The sequence below is a fragment of the Vulpes lagopus genome, chromosome 23 (assembly GCF_018345385.1).
Source record: "Vulpes lagopus strain Blue_001 chromosome 23, ASM1834538v1, whole genome shotgun sequence".
Taxonomy (NCBI): domain Eukaryota; kingdom Metazoa; phylum Chordata; class Mammalia; order Carnivora; family Canidae; genus Vulpes; species Vulpes lagopus.
Window position 1 is genome coordinate 42,325,793 of NC_054846.1, and position 20,218 is coordinate 42,346,010.

A 20,218-nucleotide genomic window follows, 5' to 3' on the forward strand; every position below is an offset into this window, starting at 1 on the left:
CAGGTTCCTTGCAGGGAGCCTGCTTCTTCCTCTGCCTGTTTCCTGCCTCTCATGAATAAACAAATTAAATCTTTTTAAAAAAAGAACAAAAATTGAAACAATGTGATATAGTTTTCTGTCTGAGGTATGACAAAGGAAAATGACTGGCAAATTTTTGAATTATAAACTAGAAAACTTTAGTCTTTTACGGCCTCCAGTATGGAGTTAGATGCTCCCCATCAGGAAGAAAGTATTAGATTTTTTACTTATTTTTAGAAGAAAAAAGGACTTGGGGATTTACTAAGATTTGAGGTACAGAACCATGGTGCTGCCCTTGTTTGGGTATGATTCACACACAGTACTCAGGGGTTCCAGAAGGAGGCATGGCGGCATCACAGTGGAGGTTGGGGTACCTGAGGGACTCTCCCTGGTTTATTTGCTTTGAGTGTTTTGCTATATGCAGCAGTTTATGAGCAAGTTATGCAAGTAATACTGATTTATGGATTGTATTATTTAATTGTAACCAAACTAATTCCTCATGCAGTGAGCATGTTGCTTACAGAGATTCCTGGAAAACAACTGTGGCTTGAAAACTTGATAATGTAAATTTATTTCACACCAGTGAAAAATAAGACTATGACAGAGCTGGCATCTGCCTGCCTTCTAGAATGAGCTCTTTGTCAGTCATGACTTGAGGTAAAAATGATCTATTTTAGGTTAGCTCTATTTTGGGCTTCATTATATCTTACTTCTATATTTTATTTTCTAAAAATTTTATTTTTAAGTAATCTCAATACCCAACGCGGAGCTCTAACTTAACAACCCCAAGATCAAGAGTCACATGCTCCATTGAGTGAGTCAGCCCGGCACCCGTAGGCTTCATTTTAAAGAACCGACCACAAAAAAAAAAAAAAAAAAAAAAAAAAAAAAAGAACCGACCACAATATTACGCCTCAAGATTACTGCCCTTTCCGTGGTAACATAACAGGTAATCCCAGGAGTATCAGTGATTAGAATCAAACAACATCATAGCTAGGTTGTGCTAATCAATTTCCTATAAATATAATCTGGATAATTTTACTATAACATACAATGTCTTAATACATTCAGTTCAATTTGATTTGTTCTAATTAAATTCAGTTCAGCTCATATGATAAGCCCAATATGTGGGATAAAATGAAAAGTTTGCATTTTCATTTAATTTCAGCCCTTATGGTGGCCTACTGTGTATGTTGGGCAATGGTAGATGATGGTCCTGCAAAAACAAATGATCAGATCTTTAGCAAAAGGAATTCAGAGGAAGAGCCAGAGATACCTACAGTGTCTGATAAATCATGGCAAGGGATAACTATAGTGTGCCATGGGAACACAGTAAAAGGAATAAATAGGGTGCCTGGCAACCCTGATGATTAAAGAACCCAGTCTCATAGGTGAGAAAAGGCTTTTATAGGTTACAATCAAAGAAAGACAAGTCACTGATCAAGTGAAATATGTGGACAGTGCAAAGACAGAGAATAGCAAAGATGAGGCTAGGATATCTGGGAAAGTTTCCTGGAGAAGCAAATACTTAAGTTGGTTCTACACAGGTTTGTTTCTTTGCTACTTTTTGCCAAACAGAAAAAGGAAGGACAAAGAAAAAAAGAAAGGCAAGATGCTGTGAAGCTTTTTAGCTCATACCTTTGAGGCACAACTTCTGAAATGATTAAAAGTAAATTAAAACTGCCCAGGAACTCACTGGCTGCATATGATTGTCTTCCCACTGGGAAGCCACAGCTCACTATTTCCTGGCCGGTCTTTTTTGTATTATGTAAACGTGTAAACACTAACCTTTTTTTTTTTTTTTTAAGTTGTTGAAAAGAACACCGATTCCTTCTGGGCATTATTTTTCAGCACAAAAAAGAAACACCAGAAAAAATGAATAAAGAGCAGTTGTTATTTTGCTCATGAGGGCATTTGCTGTTGATCTATGAAGTCACAGAGATTTCATGTGTTGGCATTTGCAGGCACAGTTGGATATGGTTACTTTGTCAAAATAATCTGTAGAGGGTATTAATTGTGAGTCAACTGATGATCATTTTGCAGCTTAAAAGCATTTATTATCTTCTAGGGTTGAGGTTTCTCTGGTTTGGGGATCATGGGCAATTGAAATTATAGTGTGCACAGTCTAGACAGTGGAATGTAGTGGGTAAGCAAACAGGCTTAGGTAACAGATGTAGCTGGAGTAAGGAGTGGAGACCTGCCATTTATTCACTCTGTGACCTTGAGCAAGTCACTTAACTTTTCCAAGCCTTAGTTTTCTCATTTGCTATGGAGATAATATTGGCCTCATGGGATTATGATTAGGCTTAAACAAGATAAAAGCATTGACTAGATTATAGCTATTTATCATCATTATCATCATCATCAGTAGTAGTCTTTCTTTCATCCTTATTTTTTTTTAAAGAGGAATAAAAAAAGTAATGGCTCTTGGGGGTTGAATTTGTCTTTGTGCTCTCCCTTGTATTCATACCAGCTTCAAGCTGGGGATGATCTTTTAGAGCTTCAGTTCTCCCCTGAAATGACACAGTCTCAGGAGATTGAAGGGATTTATCAGGTTAGCCATATAATTTACGGAGCCGAGCAGGGCATCATCCCAACCCAGTATTTGTGCTAATCTTGCCTCTAGCCTTTGCGTAGGTACTGAAATTGAAAAAATCCAGTATGGACCTCCATTGCTTATTCCTATTGATCCCAGTTCAGATTTTTGTAGTTAACAAGAGCAAGTTGAATTTTTTTCTAACATGTTTGCAGGCAGTTATTATGTCCTCTAATTTTTCTCTTTTCTAGCATTAATAGCCCCAATTCCTTGAATAGTTCCTCAGCTGAGACTGTATCTACCCTCTACATGACCCTGATTTCTCTTTGGATTTGCTTCAGAAAGCCAATGTCTATCCTCTTAAGTGTTTCCAGAAATGAATGCAGTATTTTAGACTTCTTAGGGTCGGGTACAGAGGCTCTGTTGCTGGATTCTCATCTTTGAAATTAATAATCTCAGTTGGTAATGATTTCACTGCTGTGTCACATTTTAGATGAAATCGTTTTGAAATATAAATGATAAATTAGGCAATGACAAGAACCACCCATACCATAGTAGTGGAACAGATATGAAAAGACATGTCTTTTTTGCTCATTGATCCACTCAAGATAAAAAAGAAGAATCCTATTCCTGTAGCTTGTTCATAAGTAGATACCACGTTCCAGTAGCTTTAATTACTAGTTCCTCTGATGATATGAAAGGTGGTTGAAGTAATTTAGGTTTATCTATTATTATCTTGTATTTTAGCTGCATATTTTTAAAAAATTTTTATTTAAATTCAATTAATATATAATGTACTATTGGTTTCAGAGGTAGAGGTCAGTGATTCATCAATCTTATATAATACCCAGTGCTCATTACATCATGTGCCCTCCTTAATGTCCGTCACTCACTTCCTTATTTGCGCACCCCCTCCCCTCCAGTGACCCTCAGTTTGTTTCCTGTGATTAAGGGCCTCTTACAGTTTGTCTCCCTCTCGTTTTATTTTTTCCTCTCTTCCCCTATGATCCTCTGTTTTGTTTTTTAAATTACATATATAAGTGAGACCATATGATAATTTTCTTTCTCTGATTGCCTTATTTTGTTAAGATTTTTTAAAAAGTCAAGTGGCAGTTATAAGAATCAAAATCTATGCTATATTTGTGTTTGGGTGAATTGATATTCAAAGACTATATATGTATCTATGTGATATATAGATTGATAGACTTTGGCTTGAGGATAGTATTTTTCTCTTCATCTTTGAGCAAAATTTACATAATACTTTAGTTCTCATAGGTTATTTTGTTGAATCCTATTGCAGGATAACTATACAGATACCTTTATTTAAGAAAAAAAAATGTAGCCCTGATTGCAATATGTTGATGAAGTATTTTCAATTTGAGGATCAGGGGGGAATGTATTTCCTGGTTTTATATTTATATCTGCCTTAGTATCCTGTGAAGCTCTGCTACTTTTATCCTTGGAGTCTGGAATATAGATAATCTTTGGGTTCAAAGCTTCACAGAAAATGTGTCCTAAGCAATTGGTTTAACTAACCTTGGGTTGGGCTGGCTGGCAGTTTGAGAGAGTCACAGTTCAACATTACTGATGTGGGCAAATGTAGTGATTATTTAACTAATAAGCCAGAGTGGTATAGAGAACCCACTCTGCTGTGGAACTAAAACACAAATAGTTTTTTTTTTTTTTTTTGCATTCCTCCCCTGTTCTTTGTAAGTATTTTACATGAGCTGCTTTTTGTATTAGAAGTTAGAGGAATTCCCTTGATTTAAGGTGAAGACTGTGTAGATGCATAATCCAACTAGAGTTTTTTTTCCATTTTTTAAAATGTCAGGCTGGGTACAATGTGGGAGTATGTTTGATACAGAATTTCAGCTGGAGGAAGACAAGCTGAAGAGAGTCAAAGGAGCATGAGGATATGAGAGTTCACTTACTTCTCTTGTTTTGGTGTTGGTTTTATTTGTGAAGATTTGAGAATTTGCAGGGTAAGAGAAAGTTGGAATCTTGACTATTCAATTAAGCAGCAATCGTGGGTAATGAACACAGACTCCTGTTGTATCCAAGTAGGTATTCATTAGCTGGGGCACTGTGATTTGGAAAGACCAGTGGAGTTGTTTTGGGACCAGGCCCTGCCACTTCTAGTCAAATTCACATAACAACGGTGGGTTATGTCTTGCAGTGTTTCATTTTAGAAAGAGGGAAGAGTTTGTCCAGCAACCAGGCATTAACTTGAGAATTAGGATGACTAAGGAAGGCTCCGTTCTTTTTCTTTATTCCAATTTGTTGATCCAATTAGCTGTGTTTGTCTTGGGTCTGTTATAAAGAACCATTTGGAAGACAACTCTGGTACCTTAGAAAATTCTTAGAAACAACTTAAGGAGTTGAAGGTGGTAGAAATATACTAATTGAGGGGCACCTGGGTGGCTCAGTGGTTGAGCGTCTACCTTTGGGTCCGGTCGTGATCCTGGGATCAAATTCTGCATCGGGCTCCCCACAGACTGCCTGTGTCTCTGCCTCTCTCTGTGTGTCTCTCATGAATTAATAAATAAAATTAAAAAGATATATATACTACTTGAGAAATATACTGTTAGTCTTATTTCTTATAAAATAAGCTGGTTCTTGTGGCCAAATAACAGAAAGGAGCGGCAGAGTTTGCTGGTCTAGCCTTAGGATGTTCTCCTGGGATAAGTTAGTCTTAGCAAATGACTGCCATCTGAATGATGGAGATGCATTCTTTAAACACATGGAACATTCATGTTAGCCATACAGGAACATTTTTTTAAGGAGCCAGGATAGGGTGAGAAAAACAGTTCACCCAGAACTGTCTTTTGCTTAGAAATAATCAACATTGATTCAGTGCTGTCAACTTGGTTTCCCCCCGACATTAGTTCATTTGCTTAGGCAACAACACTGGTGTCCTTGATACCCAATTGTATAGGTGAACAGACAGGATCAGAAAGGTTAAGGGCTTCAGATCCAGGTTTCCCAATGCTCGTTGCTGTTCCCTGTCTGCTGTATCCTGCTGTCTCACAGGAGAGGGTCTGTTTATGGCTGAGTTGCAACTCCACTGGAAGCCAAGCAGGCAAGGACAGATGCTGGCATTTTCAGATAGGTATTTATTATTAGGCTTTGCCTTGTAATAATGGTTAAATTCTGCCTCAAGCATGCCTTTTGGCAAGGTCAGGGCACGTATAAAGCATTTTTATAAAGTTAAGTTCCTGTTGGGAGGCTTTTAAGGTTTTTATATTTTAATGAAGTTATTAAAATGAAAGTTCAGACTTGCATAATTCATAAGCATTCAATTCACTGCCTCTTTTAAAATCTCTGCCACTAAACTATTTTTTAAACATTTTAGTGAAATTCTTAGATAAAATATGAACACAACTTTCAGTTAAGATTAAAATAGATTTCTAATTATAGTAAACTACAGCTTTACTGTAATATAATAAGCTCTTTAAGCTAGTTTCATTTATCATGTTTTCACTGCATGCAAAGAAGTTACTATAAAAACCAAGGTTTTTTTTTTTAAAGAGTATTTTCTAAATATACGCTTTAAGTTGCAACTTTAATATACATAGCTTTCAAATGTTTAAGTAATTTTATAAAGTGTAGAAATTGAGAAATTCTCTTAAATGTTGGTTTTGACTTTTGTAAAGGTATACATTTTTACCTTCTCTTTTAGTGACTCAGACACTTTCAACTTGGTATCAAAATAATGCCACCGGATTGAGTGTTTTAATGGATTCAAACTCCTGCAAAGATAGCTGATGATAAAAATCTGAAAATCTACCAGCTAATGACCTAATTTATTTTTTGTACTCTTTGCAATCAATTGAGGTTGTCTTTTTAAGCAACACATTTTTAGGTTTTGAACTGAGGGTAATTGCATCTTACTTTAAAATCCTTTCTTATTTAGAGGCATGATGAGACTGTATAAATGTAGTATTTTAGTTTTTGGCAACAGGAGCCAGTAGTAGAAGCAGCAGCAAGGAAATTCCAAGAACATTTTAAAAATGGGAAATTTCCCCCATTTTTTCTGCCATTGTTGATGTAGGACCTGTTTGTATTACAGGGGTATTGATGCATTGTCTGCTTTTTTCCAAAAAAGAAGGTTGTCTCATCCTTTTTTTTTTTTTTTAAGATTTTACTTATTTATTCATGAGAGGCACAGAGAGAGAGGCAGAGACACAGGCAGAGGGAGAAGCAGGCTCCATGCAGGGAGCCCGACATGGGACTCGATCCCATGACTCCAGGATCACACCCTGGGCCAAAGGCAGGTGCTGAACCGCTGAGCCACCCAGGGATCCCCAAAAGTTGTCTTATCTTACCTTCATTTATGGCATTTGATATTAATTTGGAAGGAACTGACATCATTGCTATATTATATTCCTATCCAGGAGCATGTTATTCTATTTATTTTAAAGTTCTTCAGGTCCTTTGAAGTTTTCTAAGTTTTCCTCCTAAAATTATGTTTATAAGGGGGTTACTAAGTATATCATGATATATCCAAACAAAGGGATGGTAAGCAACTAGTAGAAGTAATGGTACATCTCTCTGCATACTGACCCCAAAGGATCCGTTCTATATTTTTAGGTGAAAAAATATTAGAGAATATTTGATATTATTCCATTTTTTTGTAAAATGCACGTATTCATGTGAATGAATAAAGCAGAAAAGGAAATCTGGAGATGAAATTTCAAATTGTTTCCTTGAGGCAGGTAGCTATCTTTGAATGGGAAAGGATTAGAAGGACTGGTTGGGGGACTTATTTTTACCTCACACATTAAAGTAAGTTGTAGAATTATGGGTTCTTTTGACTTCCTAAGTTTTTCTTATTTACTTATTTTTTTTTTATTAGAGAGAGTGCAAGCAGGGGGAAGGGCCGAGGCAGAGGGAGAGAGAGAAACTGAAGCAGGCTCCCCGGTCAGAGCAGGGAGCAGGGGCTTGATCCCAGGACCCCAGGATCGGGACCTGAGCTGAAGGCAGATGCTTAAACTGAGCCACCCAGGTGCCCCTCTTCAGCTTTTCTATTATTTTAAAACTAAAAATCTAGGGAAATATTGTTAATAGTACTATCCATGAAAGCATTTGTTTCCTTAATTAGGATATGAAAGTTCTTATGAACAAATGGCAGTTATAATATTGGTCAATACCTACGAAAGCTCAGTTCCCTGTGTATATGTAATTCTACCAAATATATTGTCACTAAATATATATTCAGATCCTTTTGGCTCATGGAGGACAATTAATTACATGGTCATGTTGTTGGCTGAAGTCAGTTTGAAATCTGTATTTCTTAAGTTACTCAACTGATTTGCTTTAGTTTTGAGTAAAAGCAGTCACTGAGGATATTAATAATACTTATTTCATATTTTCTCTTAAAGATTTTATTTATTTATGAGAGAAACAGAGAGAGAGAGAGAGAGAGACAGACAGACAGACAGAGACACAGGCAGAGGGAGAAGCAGGCTTCAAACAGGGAGCCCGACGTGGGACTTGATCCCAAGACCCAGGATCACGCCCTGGGCTGAAGGCAGATGCTCAACTGCTGAGCCACCCAAGTGTCCCTACTGATTTCATATTTGCAAGTTAAAAACTTAATTTCTTAAACACATAAAATCATTTATTTATAGACGAGAAAAATTATAAGAAGCCTCCTAGTTTTCCAGGGATCACTAAGAATGATATATAACATAAGTTGGGTCATTAGCAATGTAGAAAGGCAACCAGCAGGTCTCATGACTTCTTTTGTAAGGCGTTAGTCTATAGAGCAGTGAACAAGTAAGATGATGAATCATTGCCTTATCTATTCATGCTGGGCAAAAGATGTGACTAGTGGACCATTTTTGTCTTCTTCACTGGAAAATGTCTTTATGTCTGTCATTGAGGAATAACTGTAATGATGTGTACACTTCTGGGTCACTCTTCCTTTATCCCCTGGAGATAGTCTGTTTCATTGTGTGTGTGTGTGTGTGTGTGTGTGTGTGTGTGTGTTTTCTACTGGAGAAGTGAGGGAATGAGGAAGAAAAATGTGAAAATGATAGCTGAGATTTCAACACTTACATTTTGTTCTGATTTTATTGCTTAGCTATTTCTATTATATGGCAACTATGTAATGCCAAGAGAATTTCATTAAGTGAAAACACATAAGTCAGATCAATTAGAAGACGAAGACAAAATAACCAGTTAGATTGACAGAATTTGCAGGTTCATAACTGGTTGTTGAACATTGTTGGAGAACATCGAGGTCTGTTCCCCTAATATGAGTGCTAGAGCCTCTGAGAAGGCAAATGTAAGTAGAGACTATCTCTGCTCTCCAAGTAGCTCATGGTGCAACAGATGGCAAAACTGTAGAGGTTGGGGGGGAAGGGAATAGAGTGATAAATTTATAGTGGAGATCAGGAACACAGGATTAAGGGATGATGTACAAACAGTACATTGTAGTCACTTCTACTTCCAAAAGAATCAAGTACAATTTTTTTTTAACGATTGTTTTTGAGATTTATTTCTTTGAGCATGGTTGTCATTGTTTAAGACTAGATAGTATTTTCCATTTTTTGCCATCTGTTGTAGGCATAAAAGGAATCTGGTAGCCTCATAAAAGAGAAAAATGGTATAGATATTTGCTATATATTTTTCATAACCTTATTAGAAAAATGCTATCAGATATGGATAATCAAATCTCTTGAGGCTCACCAAACGTAGTTTAAAAAACAGGAATATTTTGGGGCTTTAATCCTGGCAACACAAATACCTATTGAAAATCCTTCCTGGGGCACCTGGGTGGCTCAGTGGTTGAGCATCTGCCTTTGGCTCAGGTCGTGATCCCGGGGTCTGGGGATCAAGTCCCCCATCAGAGTCCCTGCAAGGAGCCTGCTTCTCCCTCTGCCTGTGTCCCTGCCTTATCTCTGTGTCTCTCATGAATAAATAAATAAATAATTTTTTTATAAAAAAGAAAATCTAAACTTCCTTATTCCTTTCTTGTATAGTTAATGTACAGTAGAGAATAGAATGACCAATTCAAGGATGCAAATATAGTCATTCTGGGTTGGATTACTGAGATATGCAGCTGTGGGATCTTTTTCTGATCCCATGGAAACTCATGGAAACACATGGGATCCTATAAGACAATAACACCAAATAAAGATTTAGAGATGTCCCTTCTTAAGCCTATCACTCAAAGCAGGTTTATACATTTATCTCAAAGTATTCCATATCCTAGAGTAACAGGTTTGGACTACCCAGCTGCAAAGAAAATTTGACAAAGAATTTTTGAGTAGAAAGGTGCCTTTGAGATCATTCTGAATGGCCCGCCTTTTATGTGTTCTCTTTCAAACATCAAGGTCCCTTGCTAATTCTAGTATTGTGGGATGTGAAAACAGGTAGGTATTACCCTAGCTCTACCTGTCAGGATTTTCAGACTTTAATCATATGTCTGCTCAGCTTTCCTTTCCCAGACTATAAAGTCCCAATCTTTTAAGCCTGTCCTCACATATAGCCCCTTCATCCCTCTGTTTTATCCACTTCCCCTGGCAATTGGTCATCTAACACCATCCATATTTTTCCTAAGGTGGGCGGCCATAACTACATGTATTCCACACATGGGTGAACTTTAGTCTGGGACAACGGGCATTTTTTCCCCTCTTGTATTTATAATAATTCCATGACAATGCCAAGCCTGTTTGGTTGTAGCTGTGTACTAGGAGAATGTCTTCAGTGGATGGTTCTATGTAACTTTTTTCTTGTTTTATTATTGACCCTATTATTTTCTACTAATTTGATTTTTCGCCCTTTGTTTTCACTGTATTTTTTCTAAGCTTGCCAATACTGAAGCTCATCTAACATACTTTGTCTTACTCAGCCTAGCAGGATCTTTTTATTTATTCTCTGATCTTAGATTTCAATGACTGGAAGCATTTCTGTTACCTTCAAAATTGAGAGTTTCAAGGTGACTGGTAAAAATGTCTTAGTACAAACCTCTTTGAAACTATTTCTACTTTTTCTCCTGTGGATTTTTCAGCTGAGCTCTATCTTCCTAGTAAGCTGTCAATTGCAATTCTAATTTCATCAGAGTTACTTAAATTTAATTTTTGACTTATAGAACTCCGTAGCACTTGACAAGGGTTAGTAAGATTTTGTATTATAAAATCATATTGCCCCATTCTCCCAGCAATATTACACAGTGTCTTCCAGAATCAACCCTTGATAAAATTGAGCTGTAGGTAAAATTTTTTAGTCTTTCTCTACCACCTAATAGGCACTCAAATCCCTTAGACTTGGATTTTCTTCCATAATGTGTAACATCTTTACACCTCTACCAGTGATGTAGTTGAAACTACACTGTTTTGTATCTCATCTTCTTTAGTGTGCAAAGACTCAATTACTAAAATAACATACCAATCTGTACACAAGAAGGAAACAGACATGGTCCTTCTAGCCCAGAAATCTATTAATATTTGTTGTCCAGTCTTAGGTACTCATTGATCCTGTCTTTGCTGTCCAAGTAACTAAAAACTAGTTAAAAAGTCAACCAACTAATTTATATTAGTGGCTTCCATGATGGAATTTTAGTTTGGATTTCAAGGAATTATGGAATTGAGTAGAATTTTTGACTATGCTCAAAGTGTAGCATGTAGTCAGCCATCTGTTCTCCAGGTTGAACCTGGTGAGAAAGGATAAGGACTTAGAAGTCATGTTTTATTCATGGAGTCTGAAGACTGCTTGGGTTGACATCCTAACTCTGCCAAAAATTAATTCTGTAACCTTGGGAAAGTTATTTACCTCTTCAGTTCCATTAATAAAGTAACATTAAAAATAATATTTACCTCCTAGCATTGTAATGGGGATTAAATCAGTTAACATATATAAAGTGTTTAGAACAGTGGCTCACATTGTGCTATGTAAATGTCTGCTGTTATTTTTACTTATGTACCCAAGGATGGGCACAGTGCCTGGTAGAGAGTGGGTATTCAAATGATGTTTGTTAAATGATTGGAGATGTACCTGCTGGCTAAAGGACTGACTTAGGCATTTTTGTGTTAACTGTTCTGTACTAATATGTTTCAGCCTATCTCTCATTTCTGGATTTCAAATCTAGCCCACACTCTACATCTGCTCTTCTCCTTTTATCAAAACCACTGTTAATCCTTCAGACATAGCATTTCTGTCCATTTTTTGGAACTGTGTTTGGGTCTCAACTTGCATTAAGCTTTGATATAACCCTTTTTAATAACTCAATTTCTGTAATGGTCCAGTTTAAAGATATGTCATTCTTTTTTCTTAGATCAATTTGTTCACATATTAGGGATTCAGATTATTTTATCAATATTATAACTAAGCATTTTGAAGTGTCATGGAACTTTATATTGTAACATTCAAGCCTAAAGTTAGGGTGAAACTTTTGACATCACAGCCAACTTATTATGCATATTCCTGTCCTGTTAGCTCAAAATGCTAGTTTATTTGCATATAATTGCTTGACCCTGATATCATGGCCAATTAATTTGTATATCCCTATCTAATTGGCTCAAATAAGTTTTTGCTACTTTATATTTGTTGGCTCAGGTCCCAGCCTAGTGTCTTTTAGCTCAAATCACTTGAGTTCAGAGTGGTTTATCTTTGTCATGCTTTCAGCATGGATGGAAAGGACAGATAAGGGTGGCGGTCATGAATGTATAAAGGAACAATCTACTGCTTTTATCTTTCAGTAGAACAGACTGAAGAAGACAATAATTTAGACATGTGGACAAGGTATTTCTCAAGAAAGAGGATACTGGGCTGATAAAATAAATAGAACTTCTTATTTAAGGAAATTCCATTATATAAGGCAAAGTATCTATTTTACCTCACTGGCCAGGAAAAGAATTCTAACTTGGACTTTGGCTGGCCTGGACCTCAGCTAAAGTTATGTAACATTTAAGCCTCTAGTTAAGAGTTTTCTTCTTAAGTTTTTTTCTTGTGATAGAGTTGACCTATAACATTGTATAAGTTTAAGGTATACTACATGTTGATTTGATACATTTATATACTGCCATATGATTTCCTGCCTGGCTTCCGCTAATACTCTATATGCTTTCAATAAAGTGTTATTTTCAAATTTAAGGTGCATGAGAATAAATGGAGGACTTTAAAAACACAATTTCCAGGTTCCCACCCCCTTTATATTCAGTTATAGCTTGGTCTGAGGTAGTCCCTGAAATCCTAAATGTTAACATTTACAATGGGGTGATTCTTATGTAGGTAGGATATCATCTCTTCATGTGATGTGATACTCTATCTACCTACCTACCTATGCCTGAAAGAATGACCTACCTCTGTTCATTCCTGGTTTCTATGGGGAATCAAGTGGTTCCCTGAGGTTGGGGGAGTTGCTTTTTCCTAGGTGATTTCAAACTCTATTTCTAAAACACTAGAAATGAGAAGACATACCTATTTAAAAATTGTATCTTAACAGTGTGAAAATTGTATCTTAACATGTATTAACGTATGGAGGGCTGGGTGGCGTAGGCAGGGTAAATCTTACTGGCTTAGGTCTCAATTGGCTCAACCACATCCTAGTAGTCTGCTACATGGGGATGGTGACTCCTCTACCACCGCAAGTCCCCTTTCTTCCTTATCTCCGTTGAGTATTGTGGCCATTTATGAATTATCATTGCCTTTTCCCTTGGGGGGACATAGATGCTTTAGGGGGAATCTCTCCTACAGCCCTGACCCTTTGCTTCACACAATGTAAATTCCATAGTAAAAAAAGACAGGACTGGGGGTGACCAGAAGGAAACTAGGGGTGGGGCTTGGGGTGGAAAGTAAAAGGGAGAAAGATGATGAGCGCTTTCAACTACATTTCCTCCAGCCATCCCTTAGGATGTTTCTGACCTGATGCCATCTTATAGCCACCTCTCTCGCTCCTTGACTTTCAGGAGACTGTTGGAATAGGTGTTTATGAGACTTTGGTTCTGCATCTGTATTTTCCCAACACCTTTTTATTGACATGCTCGATGTGCTTTTGTTGTTTTCTTTACAATTTAGGCGAATACAGCCCATATCAAAGAGGCAGGATTGACAGACTTAACTGTTGTCTATTTGCCATGGTTTCTGGCTGTACAAACCACTCAGAAAATTTTCAAGAGGACTATGAGTCAGCTGCAGGGAAAGAGGGAAATGGAATGGTCTTTGAGACATTCTGCATTGGGAATAAGAATCTGGGCTTTGGTCCCAGGTATACCATCTACAAGCTGCTGACTTTGAAGGTCAGTGAAGTCAAAAGCAATTGTCAGTATTGAACAGCTCCTATGTGTCAGACATGGAGCAAGACGATCTATGTATATAATCTCATGCCTCTAAGCTCCAATTTTCTGAGAATATTACATTCAGAAAGTACCTCAGAGGTCTATCATGAAAACCACATGAAAAAAACAAGTTAGGAAAGGATTTCTATGCTAGAAAGTGTTCTATAACAGTGTTATAATTACTTAAGTGTTAACCTAAATCTGAAAAATAAATTTTTTTGAGAAGTTTCAATGTAATTGAAATTTAAAAGCCTCTATTTCCTTCCATTTTGCTGATTCAGAACTTTGGTCTTCTCTTCTTCAAACAGCTATATCCTTAGAAGACCAAAAAATTTTTGATTTGTGATAGAAAGCCCAAATGAACTTAGTCTTGAACTTTCTCATTTAAGCCGTAATTACAAATCTTTAAATTTCTGGTATGACAACCCCCCTCCAAACACACACACATGCACACTCACATGCATCCACAGAAAACGAACAAAAACAAAATGTGAGACAAGTAATTGTTGTAACATAAACAGGAACAAGAGGTTCAGTTAGGAGCAAGATATTTACTCCATGAGAGTAACTTGAGAGTCTGCACAGGTGTAGATTTGAATCTTAAAAAATACATAGCTCAAAAATACAAGACCTACAACCTCACACCTTTGAGAATCTTCAACTATTCTAATGCCTTCAATATCTTAGACTTCTATGCTGCAGACTGAATGCTAACATCCTCCGAAAATTCCTATGTTGACACCAAATGCCTGATGTGATGGTGTTTGGAGGTGGGCCCTTTGGGGAGTGATTTCGTTATGAAGGTGAAGCCTTCATGAATAGGATTAGTGCCCTTATAAAAGAGTTCCCAGAAAGCTGCGTTCTTCTGCCATGTGAAGACCCAAAAATAAGATAGCCACCTATAAACCAGGAAGCAGTTTCTCACCTAACACTGAACCTGCTGGTGCTTTGATCTTGGACTATAAGAAATAAGTTTCCATTGAAGACACTCGGCTTATGAAATTGGTATAGCAGCCTAACTGGACTAATACAGTGTTCATAGTCTTCCCCAGTTTTCACAAAAAAATACAACATTTATTTGAAGAGAAATTTACTCTAAGCACACAGATGTATAAGAGGCTGTGAAGATACTGGGAAGTCGTTACTAGGCAGAAGGCTTGATTTTTCTTTTTCCTTTCCTCCAGGTATGGGGCAAAAAACCTGACTTGTGGGCAGTCTGGGTGGCTCAGTGGTTGAGCGTCTGCCCTCAGCCCAGGGTGTGATCCTGGGGACCCGGGATCGAGTCCTACATCGGGCTCCCTGCATGGAGCCTGCTTCTCCCTCTGCCTATGTCTCTGCCTCTCTCTCTGTGTCTCTCATGAATAAATAAATAAAATCTTAAAAAAAAAAAAAAACCTGACTTGTTTTCTACTCTACCAACTTACTCCTGAAGGACAGTCTTGAAATCTGCAGGATTCAAGATTTTAATGCAAATAGCTAGCTTCAGAAACTCTAGCTGTTGCTCACAAATACTTGAGAATTGGAATATTAAGCATGTAAGTGCAAAGGTCTACTGTAGACATGTGAATGGACCAGTCAAGTTTGTCCTATAAGAAGGGTTGGAATTTGCATGATTTACTATTTGGGTAGATGATAGAAGCAAAATATTTATGCAATGCATTTTAAATTTACATAGTAGAAAAGAAACCCTGCAGTAGAGTAGTAAGAAAAATTATTTAACGTTTTTCTTTTTTCCCCCAATATTTCTTGTTTAGTTCATTACCCTGTCTTAATTCACTGTTTGATCTATGTAAAACATAGGACTGCTAATCTCATTTTGCCTTAATTGACCAGCCAATCCTATTAAACTTTTCTTTTATCCCAGTCAAGTAATTGATTAAACTGTTCATTGGTTGCTTTCATATTTTGCATATTTAGCCAACGATTTCATAAAGTCACTAATAGAAATAATTACAAGAATATTTAGTGAGCACTTAGGTGTGCCAACTTCTGTACATTGTTTCTCACAGCACCTTTATAAAAAAAAAAGTCCTATTATTCCCACTTTATACATAATGCAACTACAGCTCAGAAGGCTAAATAACTTGCTCAATGTCAAATTGCCAGTAGTGGTAGAGTGGGAATCAAACCCTAATAAAACAGCCCACTTTGGTTCTAAGTAAGTAGCCATTTCTGGCAACTGTTGTTAAACATTTGAATTACCTGGGATGATCTCATTATATAATTTTCATCTCCTCGGACATAGGTCAAATTACTTTGAGATAGACCATCCAAGTGCTTAAAGTTATTTTAACGGTAAGTAGGTTAGACAGATTTGAAATGCAAGACTTGTTTTTCCAGGCCATAGCTCCTTTGTAAATAATTCATTATTCATTCAGTAGCTATGTTCAGTGCTACCAGTCACTGAGGGCATTGTGGGAGATATAAATACAGAGCAGAGTCTAGTGAGAGAGAAGGGTGATGTTTGAAGGGTGTAAACAAACTGCTGTTGGCATTTAAAAAAGGGAAAGATGTGTTCTATCAGGATGGATCAGAAAAGACTTCAAAAAGCACTGCTTTTTCCATAGCACTTATCTCCTGGCATGCTAGATGCTAATTTATTGGTTCCCTGTCTCCCCAAATTAAAATGTAAGCTACACAAGGGTAAGGTCTTAAGTCGTTTTGTCCACTGATATAAATCTAATTCCAAGAACAATGCCTAACACAAAGTAGGGAGACACTATTTGTTCAACAAATGGAGAATATAAGACATCAGCTTGGCCTAAAAATGGATAGTATTTAGGCATTGTTTGAAGGAAGAGTTCCAGGTGAAGGAAATTATTTAAGCAAATAATGGAGGCAGCAAATTATACAGTCTGAAGAACTATGTGCTAATTTGATTAAAGTATAAAAATATAGTGGGAGATAGTCTGGAGGGATCTATGATAGGTAGACCTGAATGATTGACTTAATTTCACAGGCAAATGGATCCCTTGAGATTGGAAGTTTTGAAATATCCTTAAAATCATTCCAGGTAATTGCAGTATAGGGGTAGACGCAGGGTGTACAGATCCCGAAGCTAATATAATCTTAGACCCTGGCAAAACAGCCACTTTGATTCAAATAACTAGCCATTTTAGCAAATGTAGTTTGACATTTGAAAAAAAAAGGAACATAAAGAAGGAAAAAATCCATAGGAAATGATGAATACTAAATTAGATATGACCTTTGGCCTTGCCCCTTTCATGTCACAGTGTAAGCAGAGTGGGTGGTAGGAGTCCTCCCGCAGCCCTTCCTCCCCCTGTAGCCCCACCCCCAGTAACCTGCCTACGTGTGGAAGTGATTACAAGCTACATTACATATATTCCGCTAGACCCAGATTCCCATAATGAAATCTCAGAAATGCCTGTAGCCACCCAGTTGCTGATAAACAAGAAGAGATGAATGATGGCTGTGAAGTCAGAGACTCAGACTGTGACTGACAAATTGTGGCTGAAATACCAGGGATCATGGGAACTCATTTCTAGGACCCTGGAAGAAGACAAAACAAATGAGGGCCCCTGAGGTTTCATTGGCTTCAATGGTTAAGCTGCCTCTGGAACTCTGTTAAGGGAATACGATGAATTGGAAGGAAGATTAGGGGTACTGGACGCAGGCGATGAGGTGGTGGTTGGCGTGGGAGCTGGGAATGGAGCGCAAGAGGCAGGATACCAAGACACCATGTAGAATAGGATTTGGCCATTGTACCAAAGGAAAGAGAGGTCAGAGTTGTCTGAAGTCGTACCTCAGGTACTAAGTAGTATCTGGGAGTGAACTGTTCTTAAAGTTGAGACTTTCTCCGTACAGTAAATGCTTTTTTGTTTTAGATTTGAATACCCTATATTTATTAGATTACCGACACTCAAATGATCACAGCTTTGGCCAGTGAAAGTACCTTTGGGGTGGCTTCCAAGTCTTTTGACATGACCCTTGTATTCTTTGGTAGCTTCCCTGCTTTCTGGTTAGATGAGCTGTTCTAGGCCTGTATACTTCCTGCTATTTCTTCAATAAGTACCAGGTTCTTTCAGTGAGAAAGCATATTTTCAAGCCATATCTGGTGCTAGGGATGCTGGTTGCCCCTGGGTCAGTCTTTGTTTCTAGGCCTTGTTAGTGGACAGAATCAAAAAAGGTGTATGTGTATACACATATACATTTATATCTGCATATATTTTGCATCTTAGGCACATTAAATTTTTTTCCCTTACATTTCTAGAGGAAACTGCTCATTGCTTTAAATTTGCTCTGTTATTCTTTAAGCAGTAAAAACAGTAAGTTTTTAAATGGGGTCTTTGTGACATGAATTAGTGTAGCTTTCCCAGGCAACTTATTTATAAAGAGAAATAAACTTCAATACCAGAATTTGGTTGACAAATTAGTAGTTCAGCAAGTGGAAACTGAGCTTTAACACTTTTGAGCTGTTATATTCTAGAATATAAAATGACCCATGCTGCATTAGGATGACCTTTTGAAGTTTGCAATATTTTTATTAGAGAAAGCACTGAATAACCAGTAATATTGGTTCTAATTTACAGCCACAAACAATGACAACTGTAGTCTATTTATGATGACCTTGTGGCATATAAGGAAAATTTCTCATGCTTTAATAATTTACTATATAATTAAAATATAATTACACAGGAGAGAAAATTTTTAAAAATTCCTATTCAGTTGTGGAAATCCTTCAGTTGACTTAGCTTTTGAGCAAGAGAACACTTTTTTTTTTTAAAAAAAAAAAAAACAAGTTTAGATTATATAGAACTTTAAATCTAAAAGTCTCCTCTACCTCCAACATAAACTGTAGAAATAAATGTGTTCCTTTGGGGAATCCATCCTCAAATAGATTTTGTTTACTTATATTTTAAATGCTGCATCTTTAATAGAACAGCATTACTAAAAATTATGTTAGACTATCAAAATCCTAATAAATAAGTCTTAGTTAAAATACCATTTTCCCGTCATGGGTAAATTTTGGTTAAAAAAACAAAACACCTCACAAAAAAACCAATGATCATAGGCATTGCCTTTTACAGGAGAAGAAAAAAAGTCCAGCTTTCAATGCTGTAGAACTAGTTATTGATACTCTGGCTGTGAAATGGGAAAATAAATTTCATCTTTTATGTCAATTCCAATAAATTGAGAGTGGCTTCTGGAGCACTGTGTTGGGATGGGTTCTGAGACCACTTCTAGTTCTCCATGGAAAGGGAGCTGTGCTCAATAAGGAGTGGGGAGTCGCAGCATGTGTGCTATGCATTTGATATCCATGATGAAACCACATTTAGAAAAGCCCAGTAAACATCAGTCTTACCAGATAAGCCACCCACGTCCATCTTCTTCAGGTTCTTTGCCTCCAGAATGACAACAGTCAGCTTGCCAGCAGTTGGGACATAGCGAAGGGAGAAGCAAATATCGCCCAATTTCTCTTGCTGTGAAAACCAATAAGAGACCATAAGTAACTTTTTGAACAAAGGTAAATGTCATTTGTACACATTCATGGCAAATTCCTCAGGAGGAGGATTAGGACAATTAGAGTGTGAAAACTCTTAGGTTCATTGGCTTTTACCCAGTGGTCTTTCATTCACTGCGGTATGAAGAGTGATTGTAACCCATTTCAGTTTTATTTTTTTTTTAATTTTTATTTATTTATGATAGTCACACACAGAGAGAGAGAGAGAGAGAGAGAGAGAGAGGCAGAGACACAGGCAGAGGGAGAAGCAGGCTCCATGCACCGGGAGCCTGACGTGGGATTCGATTCCGGGTCTCCAGGATCGCGCTCTGGGCCAAAGGCAGGTGCCAAACCGCTGCGCCACCCAGGGTTCCCCCCCATTTCAGTTTTAAATAGCTCATCTATACTTTATCATTCATCAAAATATATCCATAATTCAAAAGTTCAGGAAATGAGACTGAGATGACTTTTTTAGAAACTCTACTCTGAATAGCACTGCAACGCTCTTGGCAAAATTTCATGACTTTATTAAATAGTTTTGAAAAGAGCCTAACACTCCTTTAGTAGAATCAACCTACCTAAATTTTTGTCTTTTTACATTTCAGATAGGATTATGTCTAATAATTTATATTTAGATTTTTGGAGAAAGGATTGGTATATGTGTTAGATTGAATTTTTTTTCAAGATTTAGCTCTTCCATTTATGTTTAAGTAAACGTTATACCCAACATAGGGCTTGAACTCACAACCCTGAGATCAGGAGTCTCACGCTCTGCCGACTGAGCCAGGAGGGTGCCCCTGGACTGAACTGTTAATGGGAAACTCCAAATTCCTAGTAGCCAAGAGGCAGCAAGTACAAGTTTTTCAGTCTTACTCATTTCAAGTGAGATCCAACTTTTCCCCCTTATTCTAATATTTGTAC

General features: G+C 37.2%; 1 protein-coding gene across 3 annotated transcripts in view; it reads right to left on the reverse strand.

Moving 5' to 3' along the window:
• The window catches only part of SYT1 (synaptotagmin 1), a 533,799-nt gene that overhangs the window by 76,571 nt on the left and 437,010 nt on the right, over positions 1 to 20,218 (reverse strand). For all 3 annotated transcript variants that reach the window (XM_041739097.1, XM_041739098.1, XM_041739096.1), the window contains one exon: positions 19,160 to 19,277. In XM_041739097.1, coding sequence (XP_041595031.1) covers positions 19,160 to 19,277 — 118 coding nt within the window. The remainder of the gene's footprint in view (positions 1 to 19,159; positions 19,278 to 20,218) is intronic.